Below are 12,087 nucleotides of genomic sequence, written 5' to 3'. Positions count from 1 at the left end.
ATCCAGATATTTTTATAGGTTTCCCAACTCAAAACGTATATACAAAGGGTTCAAATGTTAAACTTGATCTTGATGTCAGAAAAGCAGACGAAGGTGGAAAGTTTATTGTCAGTCTCGTCAATCTTTCCAAAGATGCATCTGTAGTAACAAAAGTAACAAAATATTCATATTCAGGAGCAGAAAGACTCACAAGAGATTTACCAGTTCCTTACGATTATGGATCATACAAATTAATCATCAGAGCTGAAGGTAATAAATATACATTTTCTCAAAACTTTGAATGGAATTTCTTCATCAGACATTCACCACAATTGACAGCCTTTTCATTTAAACCTACAACAGCTGGAAATGGTGATGAAGTTACATTCAAATACGATTTTACAGATAGCGATTGGGACAAACCACTATATTTCTATTACAAGATTGGCAGTACAATCAGATATCTTGGAAATAGCATATCTGTTCCATCATCTAGTCAGACATATTCTTTCTCATCAAGATTAATTCAATTTGATGTTTCAGGAAAGACAACAATTGAAGGCTGGATCCAATCAATCCAGAATGACAATCCAACTGAACCACTTGATAAATCGAATCCAAGATCCAGTGATTTTAACTATACATCACCACCAACCATAGAAAAGATGAGCAATCTCAAACCATACTATGGTTATGGCGAACCAGTTTCAATCACAGTTTTGATCCGAGATGAATCAACAGGTACAGTCAATGTTAAGTTCGGAGAAACAATTGTTCATTCTGAAAGATACACATCATCTCAAGGTACAGCCAAACCAACATTAACATTCACTTTCAATAACACATTCCGTGATGAACAAATGGTTAAAGTTCAAGTTTTAGATGAGTTCCAGAGACCATCCGAAATCTTAATCGGATCGTTCATGATTAAGAACAAACCATACCTTACAAGCGTCAAAATAACACCAGAAAAAGTATTAGAATCAGAATCGCTTAGCATCGAAGGTATTTTCAATTATCCAGATAAAAACAAGAAAGTCAACATGAAGGCTAAACTCAATAATAAAGTTGTATACGATCCAATCCTTAATGTACAACTTTCAACAGGTGAAGAAAACCAGAAATACCAGAAATGGTCATTGCCATTATCTCAATTCCAAGGATTAGCACCAGGAACAAATTATAATATGGACTTTTGGCTTGTTACCGAAGACTATGTCCAAACTACAGATGATTATAGTGAAGCAACAGATATTCTGAATAGATCTACTTCAAACAAGGTTCAAGGATCATTCAGAATTTCATTCGCTCCAGAATTATCAATCAATGAAAATACTGTAATGAAATACTACAATAGCGAAGCAAATAGTTTCCCGGTTTCAGGATCAGTTAAAGGTGATGGCAGTGTTAAGATTTATGCAATTTATAATGGCCAAGAAAGCGAAATCGGAACAGTAGAAGCAGTCCAAAACGGTAAAACATTTGGTCCATTGACATTTACATTCTCCAGTGATAAGACATACGGCGAGAAGCTTGTTATGTTCCGTGCTGTTGATGCTAGCTCAAAGAATAGTTCAGATGTTTCTATGAAATTCTATATCAAGAACAAACCAACATTATCCGATGTATCTGTTAACCCGAACCCAGCAGAATTAGGTTCTAAGGTAACTATCGAAGGCACAGTTACAGATGTTGATGCAAGGAAACAGGTCTATGTCCACATCAAGTATGGAACAAACAGTGTTACAACTATTCCAAATATTGTTTCAGGACAGAAGTTTAGCACTCAGATCCGTGTCAACACTCTTGGAGTGGAAACATTCAATATCTTCGCATCTGATAACAGCGATCCTAATTCTACACCTGTATCTGAATACGATCAATCTGGAGTAGAACAAAAGAAGATCAATGTAACATCAAAACCAATCCTTTACGTATCAAATCCATCAGGATCCAACATATTCCATCGTATTGATCGCCCATTAGTTCTCAAAGTCAGAATGTCAGATGATGACACAGTTACAGTTAAATACACATTGAACGGAACACCATTGGATAGCATTTCAAAGACTGTCTCCTTAAACGGTAGGACAGTTGAAGAAAACGTCCAAATTCCAATCACTGATTTGAAATATTCAACTAAGTACACAGTCAAAGTTATGCTCACTGATAGCTATGGATTCGAATCAGAATATGTTCATTCATATGATTTCTACATCAAGACCAAGCCAACATTATCTGATGTAACAAATCACAATAAGATCCTTCTTGGAGGCGAGAAGATAAATGTTACAGGTATTGTTAATTGCGAAGATGTAGGAAGGAAACTATACGTCCATGTTAGATATGGTCAAAACATTTATGTCACAAATAGCAACGTCGAAATCGGAAAACAATTCTCATGCGAAATTCCTGCAGGAGAAGTCGGAGAAATGAAATTCTATGTTTTCGCATCAGATAATTCTGATCCACAATTTGATCCACTCACTCCAATGGACAAATCAGATACCATAGAATTATCTTCCAAAGTTACATATAGACCTTCAATTATCTTTAACCCGCCAGAATACCCAGATCACGTATTTAACTCAAAGAGACGTTTATACCTTTCTCTGGAGGTCTTTACTGATGCAGATTTCGTTGTTAACTATATGCTCAATGGTACAAATCTTACATATCTTTCAAGGTATGTAAAACGAAATACATGGAATGATAGAACATATATTTATCTTGATGAAGTTCAACAAAGTAACATACCAACAGCATACACTAATGAAATCAGAATTAATGTTGTTGATATTAATGGATATCAATCAACCAACACAGCATTTTATTCATTCGTTATTAAGAACAAACCAGTACTTACCAATGTCACATGTTCACCAAATCCAGTAATTCTTGGTGGAGATGTAACTATCAAAGGTATTGTTGAAGATCCAGATAACAATGAGAACCTTTACGTTCATGTCAGTAATCATAATGACGCAACAATTCCTGTCAAGCCATCTCAACAATTCACAACAAAGATCACTGCTAACAAGCGCGGAAAGATGGTTTTCAGCGTAGTTGTTAATGAATTCAGTGATCCAAACCAGGATACAGATAATGAATACATGAAATCTGATGTTGTTACTTTTGAAGTCAATGTTACATCCAAACCAGAACTCAGTGTCAAATATCCAGAAGGTTCCAACTACTTCAATAAAAACGATAAACCATTAGTTGTTGAAGTAACAGCAACAGATGACAGAGAAGCTACTCTTAAGTTTATCCTTAACGACAGAGAATTAACCAGTATTGAAAAGACAATTAACTTCAATGAAGAGGAAATAGTTGAAAGATTTACAATTCCATTCACATTCGTATCATATGGAACCAAGAATACACTCAGTGTTAAACTTGTTGATAGCTATGGCGTAGAAGCCGATCCTGTTCCTTCATACGAATTTTACATTAAGAACAAACCAATTCTTCGCAGTGTTCAAATCAGCCCGAAGAATGTCCTTCTAAACCAGGACGTTACTTTAACAGGATATATTGCTGATATGGATGATAACAAGCCACTTTATGTTCACATTCAGTTTTCAAATGGCAAATTCCAAACAATTCATAATCTTTATAGAAACGCACCATTCAGCGAAAAAATTACAGCTAGCCAACTTGGCCAAATGGACATGACAATCTTTGCATCAGATAATGCAGATCCAACAGCTGAAGATCAAACAGGATTTGATTTCTCAGCTCAGTTTCAAGAATCATTCAGAGTTACATCAAAGCCAACATTATCCGTTCAGAATCCATCAGGTGACAATTCATTCAACAAAGATCATCCACTCACATTCAGATGCACAGTATCAGATGATACAACAGCAACACTTCAAGTTTATTTGGGCTCATTCCCATTAAACAATCTCTTCAGAACAAATAACTTCAACGGAAACTCTCAGACATACGATATCACTGTTCCAATTAACAATTTGAATTATGCTGTTAAATATAAAGTTTACATCAAAGTTGTTGATGAATTTGGCTTTGTTTCCGAAACAATTCACGAATTCCCATTCACAATCAAGAACAAACCAGAAATCACATCAATTAACTTTGCTGTTCCATTTGTCAATGCCGTATACAGTGCTAAAGTATCAGGTGTTGTCAATGACTTAGATAAGCGCAAACTCTTGCACTTATACATTGTCGACAATGACAAGTCAGAATATGTTGGCACAGTCTCATCAAATGGTGGCAATCGCAACTTCGAGTTCGATGTTCCAATTGATGCAGCTACTGCAGCTTCTACAAAGAGCTACAACTTCGTCTTCTCAGATTTAAAGCCTCTCGATTCATCTGCATCCGAGTACTCTAAATCAAAGCAGAAGTCCGCAAACGTCATTGTTACATTCGCACCACAGTTAACATACACACTTCCAAAGACAGAGTTCTTTGAGTCAGGAAAGACAATGGAAATCTCTGGTACAATCACAGCTGATAAGTTCGTCACAATGAAGTACAAGGTTGACGAAGATGATTTAGCTGCAAGAGATGATATCGCAATGAGAAATAAGGATCAGACATTCGAAAAGGCCGTTCCAATCCCAACTAAGTGCAAGAAGGGAATCCACGACTTGTATGTCACAATCATCGACTCAAATGATCAGATGACAACAGTCAAGGAAACATTCATGATCAAGAACAAACCAGTTCTTTCTAATGTCCAGATCTCAAAGAGCCAGTACACTAAGTTAGAGGTCATCACAGTTTCAGGCAAGGTATTAGATCGTGATCTTGGTGATGATCTTAACTTCTATGTCCAGTTCGGAGATGCCAAAGAAGTTTTGGCAGCAACAATGAAATCTTCCGGCGAAGAAGAAGATTTCACATTCGATGTCAGAGTTCCAGCTGAAGTCGAATACGGTAACACATCAATCAAAGTTCATGTCACAGATGTTGACATGTTTTCATCAGAAAATAGGTTAATGAAGTTCGAAGTTGTCGTTCCAGCAAGAACACCAGCTCCAACACAAGGAATTGACAACAACCAAGAAAACCAGGATGGAAGCAAGGGAGGATCATCATCATCTTCCTCTAAGTCTAGCCACAAGGCATTCATCGCAGCAGTCGGTGTCGCTTGCTTCATCCTTCTCTGCTTATTCCTCCTCTTCATCGTCTACAGAGTCAAAGTCAGCAGAATGAAGAATTCTCAGGAAACACCAGATAACGAGGAAACAGTTATCTCTACAGCTGGTGGCCAAACAACAATGGATAATCCAACATCCACAAGAAGCAAGAACAAGGAAATCTCAGATGATGATGAAGAAATTAACGAACAAAACATCGTTATGGTTTAAGCCTAGTTTAATTTTTTAAAAAGGATTTTTTTAATTTAATTTATTTCTCTTTTTAAAGTTTTTTAATCATAATAAGATTAATAATTTTATTTGCTTTGAAGATATTTTTATTATGATGAAATTGATCGGAAATACATTTATTAATGAGGCTATTTTCAGATCTGACTAAAACATGGTCAAATCATTGTTAGTTCATCTTTGTATGCATCAAGGAAGAAAATGAGAATAACCTTCTGTGAATTAACAACAATTTCATGGAAACTCAAAAGCTTAAATTGCTAATTAGAAGAAGGTAATAACTTTTACGCAAACGTCTATCTTCTTAAGCTTTGAATTTCTGGAATAAGACATATTTGTCATGATAGAAGTCATATTTTTGGGTCGATTCCAGTTTTGTTAAATAATCGTTGACCTTCCAGTTTTGTTAAATAATCGTATTTTAAACGTACACTTTTTTCATTTTAGACCAACCATATACAATATACTCGATTTATGCAGGTGGAGTTTTGTTATGTGTTGTGACAAGTTTAAATTTTACTTTTCAATTGTTATCACCAAATTCGCATATATTCGAAATTTCGAATTCTTCTACCTCAGATCTCAAACTTCATTTATCTCATTCACGTATGCAGTTATTCAAAATTTCGTTAAGTATTAATCGATATCTTAAATACAGCAAAAGATTATTTATTAAATTATGAATCGAAAAAGATTCTTACGATTTACCTTGGTTTATTTGATTTCATAGTCTATTTTGACTTAAAGGACAATCTTACATTGAATTACAACCCATAATTCAAATTAAATTTAAATTTTTTAATCTAAATTTGCTCAATGAGTTTACAAATGTAAAGCATGTCCTAAATCTTTACATTTCTAAACTCATTGAGCAAATTTGGAGTACTTATTTGCTAAATGCAATATTTCAAACTACAAGTTTACTAAATGAGTTTACAAATGTAAAGCTTATACAAAAGCTTTACATTTGTGAGCTTATTGAGTAAATTCGAAGCACTTTTTTCTCAATGCAATATTTCAAACTACAAGTTTACTAAATGAGTTTACAAATGTAAAGCATGTCCTAAATCTTTACATTTCTAAACTCATTGAGCAAATTTGGAGTATTTTTTTCTCAATGCAATATTTCAGACTACAAGTTTACTAAAAGAGTGTTTTTTATTGATACTGATCAAATTTCATTATACATTTCAGTTGTATTTATTATAAAATCTCTCTTTTTCATACATTATATCATTGATTTCCACAAATTTTTAATTCAAACCATATTATACTTTAATCCCCACCTATTTTAATAGTCTTTATTTGACACAGAAATTTATAAAATCCTTTATATATTGTTAAATCTGTAATTTTTTTCTTCAAATTTCATTTTTCAATTTTTTTGGATTATTTTTTTCACCAAGAATCATATTATTTTAATTGTATTTTTGATTGGCTTCTAGAATGGCCTTAATTTTTCATTTTTCAATGAAAATATTTCACTTTTTAAATGAGCGAATGAATTTCAACTAATAACTCTTTTATACTTCAAAATTTACAACATCCAAGCTCAGAGATGATGCAAAATCATCAAATACGCTCGTTTCAAGCGCGGATCTTCCAAAAATCTCCAGAATTTTGGATTTTCGCGATCAATCTACAATTTATATACAGTAAATCCAAAAATATCAACAGAAAATTTATCTTATAACATAAAACCTCAATCAAATTACTCTAAAGAGTAGTTTTTCAAAGATTCTCCAAATTTTTGAAGTTCTTTGAGGAATTACTCTTTAAAAGATTGTAATTACGTAACTTTAATACTAGGTAGTTATAAGACCGAAGCTACAGCCTTATAAAGGGCCGTTTTTCCAAGATAATCGAAAACTTCGAATATCTTGGAACTACTGCTCTTTAAAAGACTGTGATTACGTGAATTTAATACTAGATAGTTATAAGACCGAAGCTACAGCCTTATAAAGGGCCGTTTTTCCAAGATAATCGAAAACTTCGAATATCTTGGAACTACTGCTCTTTAAAAGACTGTGATTACGTGAATTTAATACTAGATAGTTATAATACCGAAGCTACAGCCTTATAAAGGGCCGTTTTTCCAAGATAATCGAAAACTTCGAATATCTTGGAACTACTGCTCTTTAAAAGACCGTGATTACGTGAATTTAATACTAGATAGTAATATTACCGAAGCTACAGCCTTTTAAAGGACAGTTTTTCCAAGATATTCTAAAACTTCGAATATCTTGGAACAACTGCTCTTTAAAAGACTACAATTTGTATAAGCTTGGAATCCATTATAATCTACTTACTTGAAATATCTTCTTTTGAATATTATCAAAATACTTTGACAATATCCATAAGAAAGAGCCTCAAATAAAGTAAAATATCCAAGATTCTGATGGGCAATGACTATTTATTAACGAATATTTGCAGTTTTAAGAAATATTTTGTAATTTAAATTTGGACTTATATTTTGAATTTTTAAAATTCGTTTGATTTAGTTTTGTTGTATATCATTGATAACAATATAAGTAATTCGATATGATCTATCAATATCAGCCCGCATTTCTGTATTTATTTGTAATAATTTTAATTTATTTATGATGCTTTTTTGATTTAAAAAATAACTATTGGTGATAATGCATCTGACATATCTCTAGCTTTCTACATCATACTTACCGATTTTGAAGCCAAGAATAAAAACTTTCTCATTGACTTACAAGAAATGTACGTTTAAAAAACGATTATTTAACAAAACTGGAATTCGAGAACGATTATTTAACAAAACTGGAATCGACTCCATATTTTTTGATAAATGAGCATATCTTATGTGAGGTTTGTTTGATATTATCAGTTACGAAAACTTAAAACAGCAATATAAAAATCTGATATGAGCCGAGAAACTAAAAAAATATTTTTCGGATTTTTGAATTCGAATTCAAATTTTCAACAAATAAATCGTCTATTATTCATTCTGATCAAATATGCGTGGAAATCGAAAAGACGTTTGAACTTCAAAACAACTTTTTCAATAATTTACAATAATTTATATATAAATTCTCATTATGTCAGCTCCTGAATCTATTAACGATAAAATGGTAGAGGCTGCTATTGATGCAGCAATGAACTCACCACTTCCAGAAGTTTTCCCTCAGCCGGCTGATATTTCTTATCCAGATAACCCAACATATGATAATTCTGATATGGTTACAGAGCCATTAAACATCAAGGAAGTCAACGATAACGTTATGCACGAAATCAATCATCTTCGTGTCATTTCAAGACTTATTGAAGAATCAGAACAATATATTTCTTTCCTTTACTCATATCGTTCACTTTTCCGTTCTACACGTGCTAGCAAGCTTGTTGCTGAAACTCTCTCCAAGGCGGAAAACTCACAACTCCCTCCAGAAGAAAGACAAAGCGCTATTGAGTTTAAACAGAAGTATCAAGCAGCTTACAAGGCTCATTTCCTTCCTACATACGAAAAGATTAAGAACCTTTTCGAGTTTTGCAACAGATTCGCTAAGACAGTTTATTCAATTATTTCCGACAACGAATACACACCATCAGGTGTTATTTACGAAAAGCTCATGAAGATTTTCTCACTTATTTGGAATATTGACTCTCTCAAGTTGCTTAAGACCGGTTTTAACCTCGATCTTTCAACATACAAGCGTGCCTTCGATCCAAAGGAAATTTCCCAAAATGCGGAACTACAGCAAATCCCAGTCTTCCTTTCTTCTCCACAGGCTTCCATTCTAAAGCTCCAGGATGAAATAGCAGCTGATAAGAAGCAGTCTAGCAAGCTCGAAAACGTTTATAACTGGTGCGCCAACTTACTCAAGTACTTTGTTTCATATTACCGTGACAGAATCCTTACTCCTGATGAGAGATCAACCTGTTTATGCGCCATTGTCTTCGTTCTCCATTTGAGCATCCCAAGCGATAAATTCAGCATCTACCAGGTCGAGTGCATCGATGAAGTCTTCAAGATCCTCAAGGAAAACCCTGTCGTCCCACTTTATGGTGAAAATTCTTTCGTCCCTGGCTACACCCTTCCAAAGGTCCCAGGATTCAAGGAGAGCACCAAGTATCCAATCGTTAAATCCCAGGCTGACCTCGAAGGATACAAGGATACCCTTCTCATCAGAAATAACATGGATGTCTATCGTAAGGACTATTCCGAACAACTCCGTCTTGTCTCAGATATCCCTCGTGATAAGGAAATCAAAGAAAAAAAGCTTATGTCCCTTCTTAAATTCATTTCTACGATGACAGGAGCTATTCAACGCCAAGCCGCCTTCAAGTCAATCAATACAAGTTCAAGCTCACCACAATCCGACAAGAAAGATGCCAAACAATACAAATACGATCTTTGCGTCAAATACAACTACAGTGCTGAAGATTTGGACAGCCTCGTCGAAGTCATTGGCATGATCAAGACAATCTCCTCCATCCTCATCACCTCCGAGCCAAATATCGTCAAATATACCAACAAAATGATTTACGCCAAGGTTCAGGAATACATCCAGAACCAGCTCGAGCGTCCACTCGTTCGTTCCAGAAGCACCAAGTGCAACGGCGAGCGTGAATTGATGGAACATATCCGTGATATCTTCGGTAACTGGGGCAACGTTGGAGATCCAAACAAGAACCTTCCAAAGTCCACAAAGCAGATCAAGACCCACAAGATCGAGCCAGGAAATGTCCCAATTACCGCAAACCAGCTCGATATCCTTCGTATCCAGCTTTCAGCCATGATTCTCCCAGACTCAAAGTTCACAGCCAGAGTCGGAGCATTCACACGCTCTCATTTCCGTCCAAAGCACATTAACATTACAAAGGACTTCCTTGACTCAACAGTGAACTGGTATACTCTTCTCAGCTACGTCTCGACCGTCCGTGCTGCTTCCAACCTTTCATTCCTCTGGCTTCGTGAAACATATCTCGATATCGATGATACTCTTCAATTCCCTGTCAGATCATCACTTCCATTCATTCTTTCCGAGCACATTCTTAAGGTTGGCGACGGTGCAGCCATCAAACCTCAACTCCACGACAATACTTTCTTCCCATTCGAACTTTACAACGATGCAGCTGCTACAGCCATCAACACATTCAAATCTCAATACCTCTACAGAGAAATTGAAGCAGAAGTTTCTCTTTGCGTCGATATGATCGCTTTCACCTTCTCCGATACGTTCTACAAGTTTACGAGAGCTACAGCCTCAGCCATGGAGTTACCTCCTGACTGCCTTAGCCGCATCGTTCCTCCTCCGAACAGATACAATGTTATGGTTTGCCAGAACAGAATGTCCCTTCTTGGTTCCGCAGTCGATTTCAACCAGGTTACCACACAGAAGTTGAATACGAAGATTCGCCAAGAATTGGAGTCATTCATTGAATTATTAACTGATATCAGACTTGCGCCATACATTGCCCACAGAGTAAGAGTTGCTCGTGCATCCCACAACCTTCTTGTCCAGAACAGGTTGTTGATGGACGATTTCGACGTTCTCTGGCAGAAAGCTCGTAATTTCGACAATCCTTTATCAATTGATTCGAAACTTACAGCTGCTATCTGCTCATCCCTCGATTTCCCTCACTACAGACTCAACGTCATCTCCAGAAGACTCCTTCCTCTTTCATTATCCAAGGGACCAACAAATTCGAAGGATAAAGTCTCAATTCCAGTCACTTCCAAGGAGAAATGGGTTGAAGAATACGCAACAATCCACACCCATGAGACAGAATACATCGGTTTGGAACATATCAAGGCTATTATTGATTTATGCTCTCCAGGTGAATTGGCCGCTGTTGTTTCTAAGATTATGGCCAGATTGGAAGACCAAATGATCAAGGTCGTCGAAGTTTATACACAAGTTGCATCTGTCATCAGATTATTGCCAGCAATTTCAAAGGATGATATCTCCGGCTACTTCAACTTCAACCTCGATGCTTACTCATCTATTTCCCATCCAAAGCTTCGTTCTCTTTACGATGGTTTGAGAGCGATCGGAAATACAATTACATTCTTGTTCTATCTTGAATCGGAATTGAAGGTTCAGTCAGGCAGTTCATTCCTCGCTGGCGTTATGCAGATGATTTCTCAATTTATCCTCAGTAAGAAAGAATTATTCTTATCTGACGGAACAATTGACTTAGAAACAACAATGACACACAGATCATTCCCATCCATTTGGTCTGTTCTCGAATTTATGGCTTGCTCACCAGAATTGAAGAATCTCGAAGATAAGGACAAGGAACCAGTCATTATTCTCGATTACGTTGGTGACGGACCAATTGTCGCTGCCCATGTATTCATCACTCTCTGCAACCAGGAAGAACTTTACAAGTTCGACTCAATCTGCTACAGAGCAACACAGCTCAACCTCACTGAACAGAACGTTTCAGTCAACGACCAGTTGACAAAGTTCCTCTACAACGCTTCTGTCGCTGAACAATGCCAGAGATTCGCTGAACTTGTCGCTTCTCCTTACAAGATGAAGATTCAGTAAAAAGATTATTTATCATATATGATTAACTTTTTTTTATTGCTTGGGGAGCTGTGAAATTCAATCTTCTCTTCTTCCATATGCAGCTTAATATCTTGAATCGAATCAACTTTTAAGGGAATGTAGATAGTTTTAATCACATACAAATAAATGAATGTGAGATTTCCTGACAATTTGATGTTTATTTTTTTTTCAATGTGCACAAGAGTTGAAACAATTTTGGGGAG

The 12,087-nt window shown here is 35.7% G+C and overlaps 2 protein-coding genes across 2 annotated transcripts, besides 2 other annotated features; both read left to right on the top strand.

Moving 5' to 3' along the window:
- Nucleotides 1–644: 644 nt before the first annotated feature.
- On the top strand, nucleotides 645–5,324 carry TVAGG3_0937310 (uncharacterized protein; the record flags this gene model as incomplete). The annotated part of the gene is made up of 1 exon (XM_001329373.1): nucleotides 645–5,324. The coding sequence occupies one exon, from the start codon at nucleotides 645–647 to the stop codon at nucleotides 5,322–5,324; it is 4,680 nt and encodes a 1,559-aa protein (XP_001329408.1).
- Nucleotides 5,325–6,145: 821 nt separating this feature from the next.
- Nucleotides 6,146–6,490: a mobile genetic element.
- Nucleotides 6,491–7,059: 569 nt separating this feature from the next.
- Nucleotides 7,060–7,607: a mobile genetic element.
- Nucleotides 7,608–8,401: 794 nt separating this feature from the next.
- On the top strand, nucleotides 8,402–11,863 carry TVAGG3_0937280 (cytoplasmic FMR1-interacting protein-related family; the record flags this gene model as incomplete). Its single annotated transcript, XM_001329374.2, has 1 exon — nucleotides 8,408–11,863. The coding sequence occupies one exon, from the start codon at nucleotides 8,408–8,410 to the stop codon at nucleotides 11,861–11,863; it is 3,456 nt and encodes a 1,151-aa protein (XP_001329409.1).
- Nucleotides 11,864–12,087: the final 224 nt, after the last annotated feature.

Source organism: Trichomonas vaginalis, chromosome I (assembly GCF_026262505.1).
Source record: "Trichomonas vaginalis G3 chromosome I, whole genome shotgun sequence".
In the NCBI taxonomy this organism is placed as follows: domain Eukaryota; phylum Parabasalia; order Trichomonadida; family Trichomonadidae; genus Trichomonas; species Trichomonas vaginalis.
The sequence above is the reverse complement of the archived record's forward strand: the minus strand, read 5'-3'. Positions and strand labels throughout refer to the sequence as shown.